General features: G+C 56.8%; 1 protein-coding gene and 1 long non-coding RNA gene across 4 annotated transcripts in view; one reads left to right on the top strand and one right to left on the bottom strand.

Moving 5' to 3' along the window:
* Positions 1 to 230: 230 nt before the first annotated feature.
* Positions 231 to 23,696, bottom strand: part of LOC105185407 (cytochrome b-c1 complex subunit 6-like) — a 37,843-nt gene continuing 14,377 nt past the window's right edge. The window contains exons 1-3 of one of the 3 annotated variants that reach the window (XR_003112663.1): positions 18,232 to 18,326; positions 15,979 to 16,587; positions 231 to 1,625 (exon numbers count right to left, since the gene is read on the bottom strand). Coding sequence is in view for 1 of the 3 variants with exons in the window: in XM_025297258.1 (XP_025153043.1) it covers positions 1,547 to 1,625 (79 nt within the window). In the remaining 2 variants the exon portion in view is untranslated. Of the gene's footprint in view, positions 1,626 to 4,075; positions 4,169 to 15,978; positions 16,588 to 18,231; positions 18,327 to 23,696 lie in introns of those variants that run through there. The other 2 variants (XR_003112664.1, XM_025297258.1) reach the window with 2 other exon arrangements.
* Positions 11,558 to 23,696, top strand: part of LOC112588211 (uncharacterized) — a 63,658-nt gene continuing 51,519 nt past the window's right edge. The window contains exon 1 of the long non-coding RNA XR_003112666.1: positions 11,558 to 12,361. This is a non-coding gene — a long non-coding RNA (uncharacterized LOC112588211). The remainder of the gene's footprint in view (positions 12,362 to 23,696) is intronic.

The raw sequence follows: 23,696 nt of genomic DNA, 5'->3' as shown, positions 1-23,696 counted from the left end.
GCTGCCGCATGCGTGCGCGATCCGTTCGCGTTTTCGCGGTCCGGTCGTTGGTCTCTTTCTCTCTTGCCCTCCTCCTGCTTCCTCTCTTCTTTCTTCTCTCCTCTTCTGCTGCTGCTACTGCTGCTGCTTCTTCTCTTCTTCTTCTTCTTCTTCTTCTTCTTCTTCTTCTTCTTCTTCTTCTCCCCCTCCTCTGTGTGTCGCGTATGTATGTGTGTGTACGTGTATGTATGTGTGTTGTGTGTGAAACGCTTTACGCGTGTTACTTTGCGTGAGTTGCTGCGCGCGCGCGAGCGAACGTCCTCCAACGAATGGGAGAACGGCCTCTATTTCCTTCGTCTATCTAACTTAAACTCTAGCATACACTTAAGTTCAGGTTAAAATTCAGGATTGCCCAGCCCGGACGGTGTGAACGAGAAGGATAGTCCACGCGGACGCGAATCAGATATCGGTCGGGTGAGGCTTCCGCTCTTCTTCTTCTTCTTCTTCTTCCTCTTTCTCCTCTTCTTCTTCTTCTGTCTCCTCCTCCTTCTTCTGCTTCCTCACTTCTTCTTCTGCTTCTTCTACCTCTTCGGGGTGAGAAATCACACTCGCGGATGATTACCGCTCGTCCCGTTTTGCCCTGAGTATTTTAGCCCCGTTATGTTGGATGTGCGTGCGATGTTGTGTGTGTGTGTGTGTGTGTATGTGCGCGCGTGTGTGTGTGTGTGCGCGTGCGTGCGTGCGCGAGAGAGTACGCGCGCCCAGCCTTCGAAAAAGTGTGCTCGCTGTCGCGCGCGTGTCTCTCGCCTGTCGGTGAGTCCGTGTGAATTCTTTTAAGCGGGACGAGAGTGCTCCTCTCCGGGATTTCCGTCACTCCCCGTTTCTCTGCTCCTTCTTTCTTTTTTCTTCTTCTTCTCCTCGGCTTCCGCCTCTGCTTTACACGCCGACCCTCTCTACTCCGTAGCGGCTGTCGCGTCCGTCGATGACTCCTCCTCGAAATGCGACTCTAGCGTTTTAACTCTTTAAAAGGAATTCTATTCGATTATCGATCACCGCTCGTCGTTACCGATATCGTCGATGGTAATTGTGGTTGCTTCTTATTATCGTTTAGGTTTAATTAAATATTGCACTTAGGTACACTCGTTTTTTGAACACACTGAAATATATATGTATGCAGCGCGGGGTTCTCTGTCGAGCTTCTCTCCGATTCTTGCTTCGTTTTCTCACACTCTCTCTCTCTCTCTCACTCTCGCTCTCGCTCTCGCTCTCGCTCTCTCTCTCTCTCTCTCTCTCTTTCTGTCTATCGCCTGCTTTATCGCTATCTCTATCTCCCACTGCCTCTTTCTCTCTCTCTCTCTCTCTCTCTCTCTCTCTCTCTCGCTCGCTCTCTTTTTCTGTGCTTCCGTATAGCTACTCCCGATCTTTCCGTCCTCTGTCAGCTCCCTCGCTATTTTCGGATTCGCACAATCAACTCGCTAATCACTTTCTTCCTCGCAACCCCGCTTTTACTCGTTCGGCTCTCGGTCTTTTCTCGCTCTTCTGCTCCTCCGCTTCTGCTTTGCTCGTCTTATTCTGCTTCTTCCGCTTTGTCCAGTCTTCCTCTCCTGCGCGGGAATCTCTCGCTGCAACGCGTCTCCCGCTCGAAGCTGCAATCCAGAAAAAAAGATACATTTTTGCGTTATTCGCTGTCACACGCGACCAGCACTTTGCAGTAGCCGCGACTACTCGCGTCTCTCAATCGATCTTATCCATCTATCTATCTATCTATCTATCTATTTATCCGTCTTTCGATGTCTCATCAGGCAACCGTTTCACAGCGTTCTCAGAGCCCTCGCACGACCGGCTCACCACGATCCGCGACGATTATCGGAGGGGCGCGGGGAAGGAGAGTCGCGGGTCGCGTGAAATCCGCGAAGCGGACATCTCCGCGGTACCTGAGGACAACGTCATTTAAAACATTGATTTTTGCAAGATGACACTGCCTAAAAGCAGCCGCGCTGCCGCAGCGCGAAAATATCAAGTGCCGAGTAACGCGCGGCGAATCGGATTATAGGAGAATCCTAATAAAATTTCGCGATATCGGAGCGACAGCGGGGGGGATTCGTGCGCCGGTAATCGCGCGGAGCGCGAGCGCGCGCGCCGCTCTCTTCTTCCAAGTGGCGTTCTGTAATGAAGCATTACACTTCCGGCCACGACACAAACAACAATTTCATACGGCAGACACTGTCAGGAGCACGCACTAATTTTACGCGGCACGCAGAATTTCGTCCATTTGACACATCCAGATCTCTCGCGATGGTAATTTAACGTAACACAAATTCACGCCCTCTCCTGCGCCACTCCGCGGACTCTCTCTCTCTCTCTCTCTCTCTCTCTCTCGGCCGCTCGATTTTTCGCTCAGTCTCGCGTGCTTCAAAGGGGACAATCGGCCGGCCCGCGAGGGAACGTCCTTTGCCGTCGCGCGCGGTGTTCGTCACCCGGCGACGATAAAGCGCGGCGTGTCGGACGAAAGAGCGCGTATCACGCGCGGAAAAACGCGCGATCGGAACGAAGAGACGGAGAGGCCGAGGCTCGACTCCGAGAGAGAGAGAGAGAGAGAGAGAGAGAGACAGGGGAGAGAAGGAGCGACACATTGACGGGTGAAAGATTTATTCGCGACACAGGTCGAGCGAGCGGAGCGTCGCAGCAGACGGGGCAGACGACGAATCGGAGCACACGAGGCGGCCTGAAAAATGAATATCCGAAGCACTGAGAATACCCTGGCGGGTGCGCGTGACGCGGACTGCGACTTCGCGTCGACGTGACCACCAATTGCGAGTGACCGATCGCGGCGTCTCACTGTGACACTCTCGCTCACACGACACGGGATTGCACGCGCGATCGTTCCTCGCGATGATTCTCTCGTTTCTTTCTCTCTCTCTCTCTCTCTCTCTCTCTCTCTCTCTCACTCTCCCTCTCTCCGGAAGAGACGCGAGGAGACGCATCTTCGCGGCCTGAGCGGTCTCACGAAATCACGAGCCGAACAGGCTGCCGAATTTTCGCAGCCGCGCCGACTGCACTGACAGCCGCGCGTCGAGATCGCGTCACGTCGCGAGATGTCAATGAATCGCGCGTAGCAAATAATTTGTTGCGCCGGGCTCCTCCACGGGCGACGTGACAGGCCGAGTGTCGGCTGTCCACCTCGGCTAATAATCCGGAATCGGTCGCGCACAGATACTCGCACAATCGCCGCCGACTCGTTTGCCTCGGACGCTCGCGTTCCGCTCGGTGCGTTTGTCGTCGGACGCGCGGCAATTACGTGATCCCACGGCCGATTCGTCGTCGGACGGCGACAGCGTTCGCCGCGCGATCACCGTGCTTCGCCGATTTCGCGATCAACGCGATATTTCTCTCTCTCTCTCTCCCTCTTCTCTGCACTCTTTCTCGGCGATCGGCGGATCGTCTCATCGCGTCTTCAGATTTCATTCACGTCGCCGACGTGGTCGAGTACTCGAGTCCGTCGCGTCTCTCCGCGTCGTCTTCGCGCTCTCACCGAAGCACATCGTGTCGCACACCCCCGAAGAGATCGCGGCGAGATCGAAGCGTGTGCGATCGCGACGAAACACTGTCGTGAGAGACGGCGACGTTGACGTACCGGGCATGTCAGGATTCGGAAGCAGGGGCCTGGAGGGGGTGGGTCAGTGTGGTGGTCTGGTCGAAAGTGGGGAAAACACGGTAAAATCGCGCGAAAGAAGAAGAAGAAGAAGAAGAAGAAGGAACAGCAGCGGAGAGATCGTCGTGGCGAATACGCGCGCGAATCGGCGATCGCGGTCGCCGCGAGAAAACGACTGTTCTACGCGTTTCCTCTCGGCGAGTCGCAAAGTCGCACGTTTACACTCGGCTGGCACAAGAGATACGGTACGCGCCGGTGTGACATTCCGCGGAGAAGCAGAGTCCGGTGGATCCCTTACTGGAGAGATCCAAGTGACGAACGACGAGTGGCCGGAGGCAGAGATGACGATGAATTCGGCGGTGGTCGGTACGCGCAAAACGATCGTCGCACTTTGCTCTCTAACTATCTCTTTCTCTCTCGCTCTCTCCCTATGTGTATCGCGACCTTCGTGCACGGTATCGGCCAAGACACTGTTGTTCCTCTTCAAAGGACGACGACGATAACGACAACGACGACGGCGAAGACGACGATGACGACTACGACGGCGACGACGACGACGACGACGACGACGACGACGACGACGACGACGACGACGACGACGGCGGCGACGATGATGACGACGACGACGACGACGACGACGATGACGACGGCGACGATGACGACGACGATGACGACGGCGACGATGACTACGACGACTACGACGACGTATACGACGACAACGGGGGAAAAAGCTCTCTCCTCTTCCGCGTTCGAGTCCTTGACGGAGGAGGAACCGAAACTGACTCGGGTCTGCGGCTCGCGAGAAACGCTAAGTCCTTCTCCGTCGGGGGCCGGTGGTGGCGCGCTTCTCAGACCGCGTGCGTCTGACTAAAAGCCACCCCCTCGTGCCTTAAAGAACGCGTGTTCGGGTAGGGGCGTTGTCTTAGGTGGTGCGCGGCCGCGAAATTTCTGGCCACCTCGGAGCGCCTTCGCCTTCGGCCCTTTCTTACCGCGGCTACGTCGTACCGCGGGTCCGACGGGCCTGGGCGTAGGCCCAGGTTACCGTGGACCGACTCGTGACCCCTGCCGCGTCCTCCCACGACGAAAATCTACCTCCGGCAGGACGAAAAACTGAAGCCGTCGTAGGACAGGAGTTTTCAAGCTACCCCTCTTTTCCTTTGCCCCCACCAAGCAGAGCGCCGAGGCGCGCGCTCTATCTCCCCCTTTTCCTCAAACCCTCCTCTCCCTTCACCCCGCAGCCAGGTGGGTGGGTGGGGGATTCTCCGCCGCCGACGCCTCGTACGGGGGTAAGCGTCGTAAGGGGTGAGAAAGAGAGTGGGGTCGTGCTCCGTCTCCGTTTCACCCGGCCAAGAAAACCCTCCTCGCGGGGGAAGGAAAGGAGAAAGAGAGCGAGCGAGTGAACGAGTGAGAGAAAGAAAGAGGGAGGGAGGGAAGGAGGGAGGGAGAGAGAGAGAGAGAGAGAGAGAGAGAGAGAGAGAGAGAGAGAGAGAGAGAGAGAGAGAGAGAGAGAGAGAGAGAGAGAGAGAGAGACAAAGAGAGAAGGAGAAAGAGGACCCTCGCCGTAAGAACCGATTATCTGTCCCTGTCTATCGCGATCGCTATCTTATACTTCGCGGTTACGTTCCGGCGCACGTAAGTACCGCGCGCGGTACGAACGGCTCGCACCGCGGACTCTTTTTGCCGGGTAAGAGAGAGAGAGAGAGAGAGAGAGAGAGAGAGAGAGAGAGAGAGAGAGAGAGAGAGAGAGAGAGAGAGAGAGAGAGAGAGCTCGTCCTTGAAAACTTCCCTCGTCCGTATAAGTCACGGATCATCTCCGACGCGTCAACTCACACTCGGACTTCTCCTCCTCCTCCTCCGCTCTCACTCTCTTGGACCTCTCTTCTCTCGTGGCACAAAGCGACACGCGATTCTCTTTCTCTCTGGCTCTTTTTCGTTCGTCTCGCGACGCGACTAGAGACGCGCGTGTCACACACACACCCACACACACGCACAGTCTTCCGGTTGGACATGCGAGCGCCACGAATCGGCTTATTCGACTGACCGAAAAATCGTAGGGCTCCTCACTCGCTGCGTGTGCAAGGGGGTGTAGCAGTCTGAGGTACGAATAAAAAGAAGGGGGACCGTCGTATAAAAATGGCCTCCTCCCTCGTGTCCCGTATGGCAACGCACGCGTGACTAACCGTGGGGGAGTGAGTGGGGCAGGCTTTCTTTTTTAGCCCTTTTCACGGATCGCGCTCAGCTCGAGTTTATTACACGCATTACGAGAGAGAGAGAGAGAGAGAGAGAGAGAGAGAGAGAGAGAGAGAGAGAGAGCGAGCGACACGGCAGCAGAGGGCGAATCCTTGGACATGGCTGGCGCGACTGCCACGTCCGCGACCCCGTCGCCCCGTCGCGACCGATCGGGCCAGCAGCGAGACTCGCGCGCGCGGAACTTATCGGCGAAAGTAGCGACGAGAGTGGATCTGGTGTACACACAGCGTGCCGGGCCGAACGTCATCCGTCATCGGCCGCCGTCGCCATCGCGTTTTGAAAGTCAAATCGCGATTTAAACATGGATCATCGACCCCGCGACACGCAGGACGTCGACTTTCCCGCTGGACGACGCGCTCCGATGCTCATTTCACGGCGAAGGGTGGTCGATGGTCATCCCGCTCTCGTCTTACGCACCCTCCTCGCTTCGAAGTAGACAACCGAGCCACCCCTTCCTTCCTTCCTTCCCATCTTCTCCCTCTTTCTCCTCCTCCTCCTCCTCCTCCACTTCCTCTTCATCCTTCTCCTCTTCCTCCTTCTCCTCCTCCTCCTCCTCCTCCTCCTCGCCCTCGTCCACCCCTGCCGCCTTGCCGAGCTCTCTCATCTAACGTACCTACCCCACCACCGCATTAGGCTCCTATTTCTCCCTTCTCTGGCGAACGTCTTTCCCCTCCCTGCTCGCTCCTTCGTCTGTCCCTCTCCCGCCGCCTGAGCTACCCTCGCCGAGCATCGCGGCTACGGCTACTACTACCCTGTGTGCACCCTTTCCCGCGTCCTTTTCTCTCCCTTCTTTCCCTCCCTGTCTCGACCGCCTCGACTCGCAACCCCCACCAGCTCGGCAACCCCCACGCGCCGCTTTTTTACCGCTGGCCTCGTCCTTTTTTCCACGTGGTGTACACGTGGAAGTATGAGTCCGGCGGGGGTGGGGAGGCGCGACCCCCTTTTTTTTCCTTCACCCTGCCCCTCGCCGTGTCCGCGGCGATTCACGCGCGAGGGAGAGTCCCGTCCGAGAGACGCGCGCGTCCACCCTTTCGCCCTCTGTCTCTCTCGGTCTTCCGGTCGAACGACGGAACGACGGCGACGGCGACGACGAAGAAAGGCAGCGAAGAAAAGAGCGTAGCGTCGCGGCGCGGCGCGTCCGGTCGTCTCGCGTACCCCCAATCAGCCCCGTCGTGTCCACCCTATCCGAGTCTCTCTGCCAGCGCGCGTGCGACGAGGGTGGATCGCCGCGCGAAAAAAGTTAGCCAATGGGTCGTCCGGGCGGCGATGGTGGAAAAAATCGAGTGACCTTCGTCGCACGTGCGACGCCACGCGCGCTGTAACCTTCTTTGTTGCGGCGCGCCCGACCGTCGAAAAATGTCTACCGCTCCTTAAAGAGATATCCTACGACGAGCGTATGCGCAGTTTGCGACGAATACGTGTCCGTTGAGAATTTCTGCTATATATGGCCGACCTCGCGTTGTCCCGATAAGGTCGACGAGGTAACCTCGCGGAAATTTTCGTTTTAATGTTTAACACGCGTCACACATGGAGCGGATAATCGAGTTTAGAAATTTTTACGCAATGTCGGGAAACGGTGAAACTGCTCCTCACGCGTAGTCCTTCGGTAGCTTCCTCGATACGCCTCACGCGAGATGTCCGAAAGGATTGTACACAGAAGTTTCCTCTTGAAAACACGTCCCCGTCTAATCGCGCTAATAACACTTTGACGAGATATAATTATCTCGAAAGTTTCCTCTCGGGCATCTGCCAAGATCGTCTTCTAACCTCGACTGAACATTTCCAAAATCATCTATGAACTCCACCCCCGCGTGCACGCAAGGTTTCACAAAGACCGAGAATCTCGCGAGAGGTTCCCTCGCGAGAAGAGACAAAAGTCCCACGAGGTACCTGATCTGATCTTGGCTAATATTTCGAAGTACGCTCCGTCGATTAATCAGCCGAGAGTCGCGTCTTCAGGCCTGAGCGGGTAAGCGGAGTCGGCCGTGCGGCGACGAGAGAAGTCTCCTCCTCGTATTCCTAACAAGTGAGACTCGCGGCGATAAAGCTGATCCTATCAGCCGACACACACCTGACAATCACAATAGGCGCGCATCAATATCTCTCTGCAAAGAGGTCAAGTCTGTCGGCAGATCTAGATATATCCGCGGGAGACGCGACGAGACTCGCCGCAATTTCGCGCGCGCGCGCGCGCGCGTGCGAGTTCGCCTCGATAGACGGAAATATTCCCCGGCGATCAGCCGCGGCCGGCATGAGCAAGACGAAGGTAACGCACTTCCGACACGAGGGTCTCCGCACGAAAAGTGGCCGGGCGCGATCGCGATCGAACTTCCGCTCGCGGCAGGCTGCCGCCGAGGTAAGAATTTCGGCTCGGAGAGAGCCGCGAGAGACAGACAGAGCGCGAGAGAGGAAGAGAGAGAGAGAGAGAGAGAGAGACGGGGAGAAACTGAGCGAGGCAGTGCGCGGGTGGAGAGGGTCTCGCACGTTCGCCGCGGAACGTGTGTTCCTATGTAGAGCGAGAGAAAGAGAGTGTGTGAATGAGAGAGTGAGAGCGAGAGCGAGAGCGAGAGCGAGAGAGAGAGAGAGAGAGAGAGAGCTCCGAAAATAAGTACGTAGAACGCATTGGGCAATCGAGGCTCACTTTAAATTACAAATGAAGCGGCCGGTTCGGGCCGGCGCGGCGCGGCGCGGCGCGGCGTACGCGAGGATAAAAACAGGTGAGAATCGAGCCTCCGCGCTCGCTCGCGTATAGGGTGGGTGGATTGTCAGGTACGAGTACACCCGCGCGCCTGTGCGCGCGTGTGCGTGCACGGGTGCGTGCTGCACGTACGTACGTACATACGTACGTACGTACGCGGTGTTTTAGATCTCAATCCCGATCCCGATTCCCCCTGATCCCGATCGGCAGCTGGACTTGAAGCACCGACCAACGGACGTACGGACAGACGGATGGACGGACGAACGGACGGACGGACGGACGGACGGGTACTTGCTGCGTACGAGTTTTGCCGCACGTGCACTTGCAACTCCGACGGCCAGTTGTGCCGGCGCGGCGCGGCGCGGCGCGGCGCGGCGCGGCGCGGCGCGGCGCGGCGCTCTGTGAATCGAGCCGATCGACTACCCCGATAGGGCCGCACGCCTTTGCGTAGGAAGACATTTGTCTTGCGGTGCCTGCGTGTATGCGTGCGAGCGATCCTGCCTACTTTGGATCGCCCGCCGCCGGTGGAGCGCGCGGGGGAGTGCGCGAAAACGCGCTCGACGGAGGTGGTCGTCAGGTGGTGGAAACGCCGGCGGAGGATATTTCTTACCCCGCGTGTGTTTTGCGCCGCGCGTCACACACGCGAGGTGCGGCTTGGAATACGAACGCGGCAGCGTGGCTTCTCGGCTCGCGCGGCGTCGCCGCGCCGGCGATTTTTCTGCCGCGGCGAGTCGCACGCACGGCGCGACGATCTCGGCCGGCCGAGTCTTCGCGAAACGCGTCTGATCGGTCCGGGACGAATGAAGGAACTGACGACGGACGCTGACGGCGCGTCTCATGATTCCGTATCGGAGAAGAAGAGGAGCACAGAGCGAGAGAGAGAGAGAGAGAGAGAGAGAGAGAGCGTGTCCCGCGGAATGAATGTCTCTTTTTTTCCATTCCGTCCGCGAAGGCCGCGTAGGCGAAGGGGAAGCGGACTTCCTGCCGCAGGAGATTCGTTTCGCCGCTCGTGCCTCGCGCTTCAACCCCCGATCGCGAGAACCACCCCGTGGCGAGGTGACGCCTGGCGGTGAAATAAGGAACGACTGAACGAACGAGTGGAGAAAAGGGTGAGTCGTTCGTAGGTTTTTGTCCGTGCTAACCTCGACGGTATATCGATCACGCTCTGATGGAGCAACAGCGGCGGCGACGATGAGAAGAAGAGAGAAAGGGGGAGGACGGGAGGGGGGGGAGGGGGAGACAGAGATACACACGCGCGCACTCGCGCGAGATATTCGCGTGAAAAAAAGTGCAAGAGCCACCAGCAGCTCGAAAGACGTCCGCGAGATATGCCGGACTTGGCCGATACTTCCGGCTCGTTACGAAATTACGGAAAGATCAGCAAGAAAGATTGCTCCTTCGGGACGCCTCTGGCGAGCGGTGTGATTTCGCCGAGGGTCGCAGGCGCGAGAGAGGAAAGGGGGGGACTTCCGGCGCGCGATTGAAAGGCGATAATCAGGGGGAGTGGGAAGCGCGCAGGTTTTCGCGATCCCGCCCGTCGGCGAAACGTCGGCGGATTGAACTCACCGAAATGCGTGTGCGTTACGTAGGTCTCGATAGGTCTCTCGCCTACCAAGCTCTCTCTCTCTCTCTCTCTCTCTCTCTCTCTCTCTCTCTCTTTCTCACGCGCGTTATCACATTTGTCGCGACGACCGCGAGCGCGCGCGTCGCGCTAACGACAGACTCACTACTTTATTCCGCCGGGAAACGAGATTAAGATCGTCGCGACGAGCCCGCGATTCGGCGAATCGGCGAATCGTAGGAACGTGCAGCACGCGAGCCATCGAAACTGACGGCCCGGATTAAGAATTCTAACGGTAGGAGTAGCCGGCCGGGCAGTAGGATGAAATGAGCGACGCGTCCGGCGCATTACGCAATGAAAGAAACAAATGAAGCTTAATAGAAAAACTGCCCGCGCTAGAAAAACCCATTCCATCGTGCACTTAGTACAGCTGCGTCAGAAAGTGCACCGGCCGTGCTCTTTCTCCCCGTCGTCGACGTCGGCGTCGTTGCCGTCGTTGCCGTCGTTGTCATCGCGGTTGTCGCGAAACGAGCGGACAATACGCGCTCCTCGTCCTCGCCCTCGCGAGGAATTCGAGTCGCGTGCGACGTCGCGACTCGACGCGTGACAGGTCCGCGGCCGTCTGCCGAAATTTCACGGCAAGTACGATCCCTCTTTTTCAACGGAGCAATCCGGACGTAGAGAAAAGATCGTCGAGTCGAGCGGCCCGTTACGAAAATGAAAAATCAGCGGCGAGAGCGCGAGAGCGCGATGTTCTTTCAATTTGCGAGGCACCGCGCGACAATGGTCGCGCGGAAAGTCACCACGGCCGCGAGCAGGAGATACCTCATGAATTTTTCGAGTCCATTTGGAAGAGGGGCTGATTAACAGTAATCAAGCGAACGTGCAGAATCCCGCCGCTGACCGTTGTACTTTGTTCCGCTTCTAAATTTGGTTTACATTAAATATGAGAACGCTCGCCGGAACGTACGCGCGCTCGCACGCACGCACGCACGTACGCACGCACGCACGCACGCACGCAGGCACACACGCACGTACATATGCGGCTCTATATCGCAGCATTAAATATAACCAAACGCGGCAAACGTGCGTAATGAATCAAATTATTTCGGACCGCACGCCGGGTAGGGGAGATAATTTACGTGCGCGCCTCGCTCGCTCGTTCGCTCGCGAAAAGGCTGAAAGCTCGCGCGTGTGAAAAAACAGAATGAATTGCAGATTCGCGCGGCGGATGCACGCCGTCGCGTCGTGCGGTTGTTTGATCCTGACCGATGATTCGGACGGCGGATAATCGATACCGATTGCACTGACAATTCGGGATGTCAAATGCGCAATGTCTCGCGAGATCAAAGACGCGCGTGCGTGCGTGCGTGCGTGCGTGCGTGCGTGCGTGCGTGCGTATTGTTGAACTCACGGCACGGCACGGCACGGCACGGACGCTCGCGCGAGCCGCGAGCGGCGACGAGCCCGCGGAACGCGTCGCATGCATTTTTCCCGACTGTACCACCACTGTCGTCTGCGGCTGTGTCAATAGGAGCCAATCTAAGTACATATGCACACACAGACGTAACGCAACTCGCCGCACACTGCGACTTCTCGTGATGCAATCGTGTGCCTCGTGCCTCGCGCAGTTTCGACATTCTCTTTGCCCCGCGCTATGCGCAAAGTGCGGCAACGAATTCCGCGATCGGACGATCGATCGATCTCTCGGTGCGGACCTGAAATTTTAACCTCCGACCCCGAGCGAGAGATCCACCCCGGCCCCGGGGCCCTAGGCTCGCGTCGGGACGACATGACGACGACGACGACGACGACGACGACGACAAAACGGCTGATCCGCGCTGTGCAGCTCGCGTATGGGCGTATCTGTCGCTTTCGTGTTTTCTGAGACTTTGTGCGTGCCGCGAGATAAGATAAGTGCGCGCGGATCCAGGATCAAGGTGACGATGATAGCGTCGTGACTTCGGACGGCGTCGTGATCGCTCCGGAAAAAACTGACGCGCCTCGCAGCGTTATCGGAAAAATACCGCGACGACAACGACGATGATTACGGCGGTGGCGGCGGCGGCGGCGGCGGCGATGGCACCATTCTTACGAGCGAATGCGAAATAATAGCGCGCGCTCTTCTGCGCGTCAGAGAGAGAGAGAGAGAGAGAGAGCGTCCTCGCTCCAGGAATATCGGAGCCGTGAACATTTCATCCGCAGAGAACCGCCGGAGGACGTAAGATCAAGTCGGATTTAATTTTTAAACGCGCTGATTACCGCCCGTTCTCGCTAAGTCGACGAGTCGTCGTTTTCTGTCACACCGTGTGTGCGCGTGCCTCTTCTATTTCTCGACGGAAAGTCCGCGGAAACGGCCGACGGAAAGTCGGCGGCCGCGATGTCCGTCGAGCGCGTTGAAAATAAACGGGGGATGAATAAAAGCGTGCAAATGAATAAAATAAAAGAGATTCATCGCGTGGTCTCGCTCGCTTCCTCTCTCTCTCTCTCTCTCTCTCTCTCTCTCTCTCTCTCTCTCTTTCTCTCTGCTCGTCGCCGCGACGAAAAGAAACGATCGATCTCTCAACGACTCAGCGTCGCTGGATGTTTAAATATAGTGAACGAGGGGGCTCATGTATTTTGAAGAGAGACCGTCGCTCGCGTTGCCCGGGCAATGACGGTGGAGCTAGTCATGAAAGATGGCAGCCGGTCGATGATCGCGAATATTTTTGCCACGCGCAGTCAGTACTTTCAGTCTCGCGTATTCGCTGGAGCCGGGCGAGGGAGAAAGAGAAAGAGAGAGAGAGAGAGAGGGAGGGAGGCAGGGGACGGGGGGAGGGAAAGAGCGGCTGCATATAGGAAGACCGTTAATCAAAGCGACAGCGCGCGCTCCGGTCCGGGATACCCGGTCGGAGGAGCGAGTTTTGCCATTTTTGGGGGGGAAAATTTTCCGTGGAAATCATTGACGTCGCCCGGGTCATCGACGAGCTCTACCCGGCGGACCGAACAGCTACGCACACACACACACATACACACACACGTGCGCGGCGAACGCTCGCGTGCACACGTGTGCATACGTACGTACGTCCATGTGCGTGTGTGTGTGTGTGTGTGTGTATGTGTGTATGTGTGCCAGGGTACACAACGTGGGAGGCCTGTGTCTCGTATATCGGAGTGGTAGTTCCCGCAGAGAACGGCGTGCGACGGCCTCCCATTGGCCTCCCATTGGCCGGTCCGGGGGTGGCTCGCTGCAGTCATCGATTCAGGCAGTCATTGGCTGACTCGGCCCCGGCCGCCATTTTGAATGACTCCGGGATCAATACGCGGGGTGCGGAAAAAAAAGTGCATGCAGGCCCACCGCCGCCCCCGGTTCCCTCGGCAGTATCTCACGGCCGTTCGCACGCCACCGCTCTCTCCCTTCGATCTCTCCCTCTCTCTCCCTCTCTCTCTCTCTCTCTCTCTCTCTCTATCTATCTCTATCTACTCGCCGGTTCATGCAACTACCGACACCGTTGCACGACCTCCTCTTTCCACCCAGGGGCACCCTAACGCCTTTCCGCCGCCGACTACCATCCACCACCGCCCTCCCCCGCGCTACCGCCGTTACCGCGCTTCCTCCGTTGGCATCCCCGGCGCAACAACGCCAACCATCGACGACCCAGCCGAAAGGGAGCGATAGGGCCGTTCACGTGTACGGAGAAATGCAACGTACGTACGCGCGCGCGCGCGCGTGTGTATGTGTGCGTGTATATATATAAATATATACGTATAAAACGTACATGCTTGCATACACACATACACACACACGCGCGCGCGCGCGCACACGCGAATGAGTTGGCGCGCTCGCGCGTTCGAAAATCATCGAAAAAATACTCGGCGAAAGCGGGGTTGCCGGTGGTGTGTTTCAGCGTGGCGCCGTCGCTACCGCTACCGCTGCCGCCTCCGCCACCACCGCCACCCCCTGCCATCGTCGTCGCGCGTTCCACCGTCATTTTCTTCCCTCCCGGTTTTGTGCCGAGAGAGTGTATGCAATTTTCTCTCTCCCGCCCGCCCAGCCTACCGCCCACTCTCTTCTGCCTCTTCTGCCCCCAGCCCCCAGCCCCCAGCCCCCAGCCCCTCTCGGCTCTTTCTCTCTTTCTCTGTCTGGCGTGTGCGTTGTTACGTTGCACGCTACGTTTTCAACACAGGCGAACTCGTCGGGAAATAGGAAATTTGAAATCGAAGCTCTGCATCGCCGCTCGGTGCCGAGCCCACCTCGCCCTCGCCGCCGCCGCCACCGCCACCTCCCCCCCCTCCCTCCTCCCAACCGCCCAACCGTCCCTCTTTCTCCCGCATCAGCCTTGATCATCGTTGGAGCTCCCGGGCCTGGCACCGGACCCGGGGCTGCGTCATCGAACTCGGGAAATGGAATGATTCCGCGCGTACCCGCGCGTTCTTTGTCTCGAGGCCGCGCCATTTGCGGCTCTTCGCCCGGCTGCGTTTTCGCGCTTTTCCGCCCGTTTTCCTCGAGCCGACGACCGAGCGACACCGGGACGATCGCGCGGAGGAAATGTTCGCGTTGGCAAAGGAAATTCCCTCAGACGCGGCGAACGTCACCGCCCCCACAAGTTTTTGCAAGTTCGTTCTCGATTCGTCGGCGTTCGGACGACGACGACGACGACGACGACGATCGAAACGTCGGAGGACGGGCTGAGAGAGCGCGGCCGGAAGGAGACGCGAGACGCGTAGATTTGAATTCTTCCGCCGGTCAGTCGCGCGATTAACAGCCGCGCCGGCGAAATAAAGTCGCGACACGAGCTTTTCACACGTTCACACGAGGCTCAACTGGCTGTCAAGCGGGTGTTGGAGACTCGAGTTCCGCGCGTCCGTTCCGAGGCTCGTCCCGCGACAGGCAGGCCGCGGCCATTAAGCCTCGTGGCGCGCACTACTTAATAATCCGCGAATTATAATGATGATATACATAACAGCGATTCTACGAGTAACAGTAGGCATTACGGTAGTCGCTATTATTACGGACACTTTCGCGTTTAACTGTTTTACCGTAATAAGCCGCGGCGGCCCGGTTGCGAGAGTGAGCACGAGCGAGCACGAGAGAAAGAGAAAGAGAAGAGGACTCTCTTTCCCTCTCGCAAAGAGCAAGCCGGTGGTGGGTAGGCGAGAGCAAGCCGCGCGCACGGGCCGCGCGAAAGTATGCATTACGCCAGCTAAGTTTTATAGCGGCCGTTGTTAAGGTGGTGCCGCGCGCCCGCGCGACCCACCGAGGGCTGTCATTACGGTAACTTGTAAAACAGTTGCCTTTGGACGTAATGTTATTTGCACGATACGGTTTAAGTGGCGGCCGTTCGAAGATTTATCGTTCCGTTTACGGTTCCGCCGCTAAACAACACGACAGATCCTCGCCGAGGCGCAAAGTCGCGCGCCGCTTCTCCGTCTCTCTCTCCGTCTCTCTCTCTCTCTCTATCTCTCTCTCTCTCTCTCTCTCTCTCTCTCTCTCTCTCTCTCTCTCTCTCTTCTTGCTCTCCTCTCGTGGTCGAGTCGCGAGAACTCGCGACGAATCGCGAGTTCGACGCTACGAGAGAGCATAGAGGAGAGGAGACGAGGCGAGACGAGACGAGGAGTGGAGATGAGAGAGATCCGCTGGAGAGAATGCCCCGTTGGCCACGGGGGCTTCCCGTGGACATGGCGACACCCTCTCTCGAGCGGGGGCGACTTCGCGGGCCGAGATCAGAGCCGAATGTAAAGAGAGAGAGAGAGAGAGAGAGAGAGAGACAGACGAGCAGGGTAAAAGCTCCGCTGTAAAGCATGCCATGCAAAAGGTTTATCGACATCGACAGTTAGTTGTAGTTGTGGGGTACTTACGTTTGGAACCGAACTAACTGAAACAAGGACATAAGGCTTCTCTTGGTAGCAACGACTTTTAGATCACATTTTTAGTTATTAAGAATTTCATCGTTTTTTTTCATTTTTCGCTTTTAAAATTTACGTTTAAAATCTAAAGTTTCTCAAAACTTGTTAAAAATATACTTTAGTCATATCTTTACAATTTACTTTGTAGGCGTCTAAAGTGTTATTTTTTTTTGTTTGTTTGTTTCTCTCCCCCCTGTGTCTCTCGTTTGTTCCTTCGACAGTGTAGGTGTACTCTTCTTCTCTTTAAGGCAATGCTTTTATTTAAATTTCGTTTCTTCTCTTTTTTTGGTGCTTTTTTCGTGCTATTTTCTTGATTTTCTGTATTCTCTCCTTTTTCTTCTTAATCGTCGTCTTCTCACTCGTCGTAATTTCGAAATCAGGATCGCTCGAAAGTGTTTCTTTTTAGCTTCTCTAAATTATCTAAGTCCTTTCGGCAAAACTTAAGAGGAGTTGTTCAGACTTGTGTTTCACAGACAGAAATCGGTGCGTGTTTCGGAAACGGCGAAATTAATTTTTCAATGAAATAACTATGACAACACATAACAACACAGTGCGACGCGTCTGAAACAGAAAAGCCCGCCGGAGCGTCCTTTTGTTAGGATCGATCGTCGTCGAAACGACGTCGCGATCAACGGCAGCGGCGGCTCCTGTTCGCGGTGTCCCCACCGCGAACGGACCCGCCGAGCGTCGTTTTAGCGATTGTTCTTAGCGATTGTTTTAACGCGACGTTTAGTGCTTTTCATTTCGTTTCATTTTATCTCTCATTTTATACACGGAACGACGGATGCGGTTACGGTTAGCGTCGGAATTTCGGACGGTTGAGGAGGGACCGAGAAGCGTACGAGAGAGCGACGAGAGAGTGTATCGATCATGGCAGATTCTGCTTCGATTTGCCACTCGTGCGTGCGTGCGTGTGTGTGTGTGTGTGTGTGTGAGAGAGTCAGCATCCCCCTTCATCTTCACTTTGACGACCGAAGACGACCATTTTGAGTGAACGCGGTCGACATGCGTACGATGAAACGAGGAAAAAAGAAACAAAATATGAAAAAAAAAAAAGAAAGGAAAAGTGTAAGAAAAATCCGAAATACTATTAACGAACTATTATTAATAAACGATGAAACAATCGGAAAAGAAAGAATCTACAGCATATATTCAAGGTGTCTCACCGTGAACAACCCCCCTCCGAAGGGGTTGTTCGGCGTTACACCCTCATACCGTGAGAGACGCGGCTCAAAGCCGATTTTCATACCGGGTATTGAATAAAAAATGCGATGCGAGCTCCAAGTGGTGAGAGATCGAGCCACTCGCTGCGGTGACCGCGCGCCGCGAATCTGGCCCATCGTCGATGGTCGCACCCACCCTACGTACGGGGCAACCCCCGAGTCTGAGTCGGCGTCGGTCTAAGGCCGTTCGAATCTCCCGCTCGACGAAAGGAAAAACCTTCGGTATAAGAAGGGGGCCACGTGACTCGAGGAACGAATGAGCGTCTTTGCCACCCCCGCCGTGGCGTCCTCGCCCGCCCCCTCCACCTTCTCTCTTTCCCCTTCTAGAGAGGCGCGCGGCGTCGCTCCTTGCGCGTCGTGGTAAGACGCGTCGGGACGCTGCCTCCGTCCTCCTCGCGCCCTCGTAAGCTCCCTGTCTCACGTCCTTTCTCCCTCTCCCTCTTTCTATCTCGCCGCGCTCTCTCCATCCTCGCTGCTTTCCCGGACTTTTCTCCCCCACGTGCTCCTCGCGAGTCGGCAGTGTCTGCTGGCACGTCGCGGGGTGGCGATCTTGGGTAGAAAGGACTTTGGAGCCTGCTCCTGCTTCCTCCTCCTCCTCCTCCTCCTCCTCCTCTTCCTTCTCCCTCTGCGATCTCTCTCTCTCTCTCTCTAGCCCTCTCTCGCTCTCTCCGCGCGTCTCCCTTTCTCTTTCTCCGCAGATCGTTCCTTACGTCCCTCGCTCTCAACGACCGCGCACAACGTCGCGCTCTCTCGACGGCTCGCGTCCCCCGGGGGAAAGCCCGCGCGCGCGGAGAAGCCGTGTTCCCGGTCCCTCCTTTCTCTCGTCGCGTACACGCGGCGACTATTACGCGACGCGGGCCCGGTCTTTCGTTCGTAATTTCTCGCGTACGAGCACCTCCGCGACCGCGGCACGCGTCTCCACCGAGTCGTCACGGCACGGCCCGCCGCGTTCGCGCGGATATTTCCGCAGGATTTCGGTAACCTTTGATAGAGGCATTGCGAGCATCCCCGTGTCTGAGTAGCAACTGCGCCGTGGCCCCGTGCCGGGCACCCCCACCTCACCTCCTCGCCGCCTCTATTGCACCACACGCCGCCCGCCGCCTAAACCGTGCCGAAGCGAGCCACCAACCCTCTCTCGGACGTGCGCTGGCCCTCCACCCGCGTTCCATCTCGCTCCCTCGACGCGGCTCCCTGCCTGCGCCACCGCTCGCGCTCTCGCACGTTCACCCACCCGCACGCTCGTTCGTCCGCTCGTACGTCCGTTCGTCCGTCCGTCCGTCCGTTCGTCCGTCCGTCCGTCCGTCCGTCCGTCCGTCCGTCCATCCGTCCGTTCGCCGTGTTCTCTCTCTCTCTCTCTCTCTCGCTCTCCCTCGCCTACATCTCCTCTCTTTCCCACGCTCTTTCCGCGCCCTCTCGCCGTCTCGCTTTCTCTTTCCGAGCCGCCCGCTCGGACCCACGAACCGGCGAGTTCGCTCGGTTACTCGGACGCGCGCCGTCCTCTTTCGCCTTCTCCCTCTCGCCACTCCCGCTCCCTCCCGCGCTGCTACACACACTCGCGCGCGCGCACGTACGAAACGCACGCATGTACGCACGCACGCACGCACGCACGCACGCACGCACGCACACGAGGAAGAGGAGGAGGAGAAGGAGGAGGAGGAGGAGGAGGGTGCATCGTGTGCGCGTGTGTGAGTGTGCGCGCGCGCGCGCGACGCGCGCTCTGCGCTACGCCGCCGTGTGTGTGCGTTGCTGCGCTGTGCGCTGTGCGCGCGGCCGAGCCCGAGCTCGGTGCGCGCGCGCGGCGCTGCGCGGCTAGGCGCACCGAGGCGTCAGGTGGATGACGCCATGTACGTCGCGCAGACCGTTTGTAATGACGATAACCGGCCAACGCCGGGCTCTCTCGCTCTCTCCCGAATCCGGATAAATTTTCATGGCCAGCGGCGGCCGCCGGTCGCTCTACGAAAACGATCGCGTTGACACGTCCCGTCCGAGGGGGTGCGAGAATGCGAGAATGCGATTTGGATAATTTCGTCGCGGGAATTAGCCAGGCAAGAGAGACGACTCGCCGTCTCTCGTTTTTCCTCGGCTACCCCGTCGTCGACATTGTCGCTGGCTCTGGCTCTCGCTCTCGCCCTCGCCCTCCTCGTCGTCGTCGTCCGTCGTCTACTTTGCCCGGCAAGCGTCGAGAGAAGGAGAAAGAGAAAAAAGAGAACGGACGCGACGCGGGATCTCCGCGAGAGCGAAGCCGGTCTACTCGTTTCGATCGTTTCGTCGTCCAATTGGACTCTTTTCCTTTCTTTCTGCTTGCTATTTTTGCTCACTTTGCTCATTCGCGCAATCTGCATTCCTGATAATTAACTAGTGATAAATAGTCGTGGTAAGCCGACGATAATGCGCCGCTGAAACTTCTTCTTGTTAAAGGGGAAGACGTCTTCCGCCGGGGAGTTTGAGACGCGCCGCAAGTTGCTGCTAAGCTGCGGCCAACTCGGACAATTTGCGAGATCGATATTTACGAAATACGTCGGGTTACTACTCTCCGGATCGATTCGCGTTGCTCTCCTGAGAAGGGATCGACGGCAACGACGTTGTCGGAGCGAGCGCGCGTGCGGAGGGGGCCCCCCCCCCCACGATCGTGCTCGAGTATTCAATTACAGGTTTTACGCGATTTAACGATAGTTAAAGTCGCGACGGCCTTCGCGTAGTATCTCCAACACTCCATTCCAGGAGCCATAGAGCGGCTGGTAAACGATGAGGGGTGGCTTCTCTCTGTCGCTACCCAATAACGATTTGGAGGCGTTATCGTGGCTTTACATCCCTTTGGCCCCGGCGTGACAGTAAGGTTAGCACGCCGTTGTTGCGTACACGCCAGAATGGAGTTCACGTTCATCGTGTATTTCGAATCGCGCGGCACTGACCACAGCACACCCCATCGTAGTTTACAGCGGGTAGATACGAGGCGAAGAGATACACCGTGGAAAGTATCGCGGGAGACAAGCGTCCCTCCCTCCCTCCCTCCCTCGCCGTTCAGCAGCCTCGCCGCGAATTTCAGGCGCGGTCTGAAAACACCGCACTCCTCTTTTCCCCCGACGAATTTTTCAATCCATCTCTCGAGAGGTGTCGCTCGCGTGTCCTTCTTTTCTCACGAATTTTCCTCGTCGTCTCACGGCAATCCCGGCGAGGCCCCGACAGGCTGCCGATTCATTCCGGCTACTCTCCAAGTTTCGCGGAGCAAGGTCTCTCGCCGAAAGCGAGCGAGATCACGCACTCGAGCTCGGGGTGAATTCTCGCTCAGTGGGAGTGCGAGTGTGAGTGTTTCCGTCGATTGGAGTCAATATTCGCTGCCGTGACGGCGATTCACTCTTCGATCTCGGGTGAAAATATTAGCACGAGCGAAAAGCCACTCTGCCTTCGGTTACTTTCCCAGTGGGATTCCACCCTGAGAGAAATTTGGAGAGCGATTTCGCGCGACCGGGAGCAGAGAAAGAGAGAGCGAGAGAGAGAGAGAGAGAGAGGGAGCTCTCTGTCGAGTCGATCGCAAGTCCGCCGTCGCTGCGACTTTTACCCCGCCGAGGAGTCCGACGACTTGCCAGGCACGTCGATCGGCTTGACCCGTCTCTGTCTGTCGCATGCAATAACAATTTGGAGGCGTCCGTGCGGCTTTACATGCTTCGGTACCGCCGTGACAATAAGGTTAACACAACGGCATTGCGTACGCGACGTAACCGAATACGTACACCATCGTATTTCGAATCCTAGCGCTGACCGCAGCTCGCTCCATCGCGCTTCCACGGGGGTTGCTCGGCCGCCCCCAGATCGGCGTGCCTCGCCTCTGGAAATTCTCCAGCGGCATTCCCTAGCGCGAGCCTTTCGTCGATAGAGAGGCTGGATCTTATTACGACCGTGCAGACTACGCGTCGAGGTATGATTTCGTTGCATATGATGCGGGGTCCCCGGAATCGATCTGCCGCAGGGTCGGGGGGGGAGGGAGGGAGGGAGGAAGCAGGGGCAGGGGCTGAGGCTCGGGGAGGGGGGGTGAAAGAGGAAGAGGAAGAGGGGTGCCGCGACCGTCGTATTTTCAATTTGCCCGTCGCGATCGTGTTTCATGCATCGCGCCGAGACTCTCCGCGACGCGACGCGACAAACAAAATATTCGATAAAATGTAACGTCAAAATTGAAAACTGCATTTGCCTGTTTACCGACGAAAATTACCAGCTGAAATTCGAATGTGTGAATCGCACGCTTGTAAATCGATAAAAATAATATCGCGTCGTGTGCAGACACGCGACATCGACGTGCGCCCTCCGGGGCGGAAAATAAAAAGTCAGCCGCTTCGAAATTTTCGTTGCGCATTAATCCAGCTGCAAGTACTGTCGAACTTGCAGGATCGATAGGGAGAATCTCGAGGTATAACACCGCGCGCAGTGTATCAGGCCGCCCTAGCCTGTGACGCTGCAAATTGTTACTGCCACTTGCGCCAATGCTCTCACGCTTGAGAGAGGAGAGGCACTCATTCGGGAATTATTTAAAATTAACATTTTATCGTCTCGCCATAGCTTCCCCCAGCCGCGTGGAACTTTTATTTTTACTTTCCACGAGCGATATGTATTATTATTATTATTATTATTATTATTACATTATATCATATTATATTGTACCGCGCGCGCGCGCCCGTATTATACTGTACACATTATTTTACATTACATTGTATTACGCCTGTATAGTGTTACCACCCTCTGAAATTCTCCATCGATCCTTCGAAGTACGCGGAAATTCGCAGTCCAATGCGGAAGCGAAACTTAGATTCAGCTATCGCGGCCGGATAAAAGCGTCGCGTAATCGAGGCAGTCGGATTCCGGCGTGTCGGTCGTTTATCTCGAAGAAGCTGTCGCCTCTTTCTCGTCGCCCTGCCGGCGCGGCGGCGCGTCAACCGCCGCGAACGCGAACCGCTCCTTCCGCAGGAAGACGCGGCGCTCGAAAGGGCGGGCACCGCGGCGGAAGGGTGGCCGCGACTGAAAAAGAGGGATCCCGCAGACGAGATCCTTTCCGTCTCCCTCTTCCGTCGCCGGCGGTTCCTCGTAATTGTATCGATTGTCTTAGGGCGACACTGGCTCTCTCGACCGTTACGCGCGCGCGAGACCCGAAAGGTGCACCGCTCGCTGCCGTCCCGCTGCTCTCTTTCCTCCCCGCGTCCCATACCCTCCCCCTGTCCCTCGCGCGCGAGCCTTGGTCGCGCCGTACGCGCGTACGGGGTGAGTCGCTTTGTTGTTTCACCCGATCGAAAAATAAAAATTCCTAACCGTACGAAAGTTTGACCTGGATCTTTTGTGGAGACGCGCGCGCGCGCGGAGAGGGGCAAGGGGCAAGACAGACACAATGCGCCGGGCGAAATTTGCATATACGCGAACGGCCAACGGCGACCGGGCATGTGGCGCATCGCGACGGGCTACTTTCGAGGAACAGGGGTAGCCCGCAGAGCGGAGGGTTCGATAAAAGGGAAAAAATTGGATTTCGTCGCCTCCATCCGGCGCGCGCGCGCGGACGCGGCAGGACAGGAGTTTCTCCAATCGAGAGGACCCAGGTAGATGATTCGCGTTGGGTAGATAGATAGGTTGGTAGGTAGGTAGGTAGGTAGGTAGGTAGGTAGGACCGGCTGACTCCGGACAAGGGGATGAATCCGTGTTTTTTTCCACCCTTTACCCTCATTGTAGAATCGACCCATCGCCATCGGGTAGTAATCATAATAATGAGAGGAGAAAGACCGGTTGACCATCGGGTGGCCAGAGGGGCGATAAAACAATCGCAGTTCATTTTTTGCCGCGCCAGCTGCAGCCAGCATCAACCAAACGCGCGACGTACGTCGTAACCCGGTGGTAAGCCCGACGTTCGCTTCTACGTTAAACCCTGAGAATTCCGCCGAATTTCCGTCGACCGATAGTGAAAATCGCGGGATATGAGACTCTCTCTCTCTCTCTCTCTCTCTCTCTCTCTCTCTCTCTCTCTCTCTCTCTCTCTCTCTCTCTCTCTCTCTCTCTCTCTCTCTCTCTCTCTCTCTCTCTCTCTCTCTCTCTCTCTCTCTCTCTCTTTCTTTGAGGCATTCAGGGTTTCTATTGACGTCTGGCAACGCCTTCTTTTTTGTGTGTGTATTTATTGAAAAATCTCGTCAGCTGATTGGTCAAATTTCACGCCACCTTGAAGAATATTGAATTTTTCGTTTTTCATTTTAATAATATCTATCTATCTATCGAGATCGCCTTCTCGTACGGACGTTCTCAATCGAATAGAAAGAAATGGAAAGCGCTTGAAGTCAAACGGTAGAACTCGGCTTCTTTCGCCTCTCTCTCTCTCTCTCTCTCTCTCTCTTTCTCTCTCTCTCTCTCTCTCTCTCTCTCTCTCTCTCTCTCTCTCCTTCTTTCTCTCTGTGATCTAATCAAAAAGATGCTCCCGGTCAA

This window comes from Harpegnathos saltator, unplaced genomic scaffold (assembly GCF_003227715.2).
Source record: "Harpegnathos saltator strain DR-91 unplaced genomic scaffold, Hsal_v8.6 scaffold174, whole genome shotgun sequence".
NCBI classification, from domain to species: Eukaryota; Metazoa; Arthropoda; class Insecta; order Hymenoptera; family Formicidae; genus Harpegnathos; species Harpegnathos saltator.
Note: the sequence above shows the minus strand (reverse complement) of the source record. Positions and strands in the feature narration are given on the sequence as shown.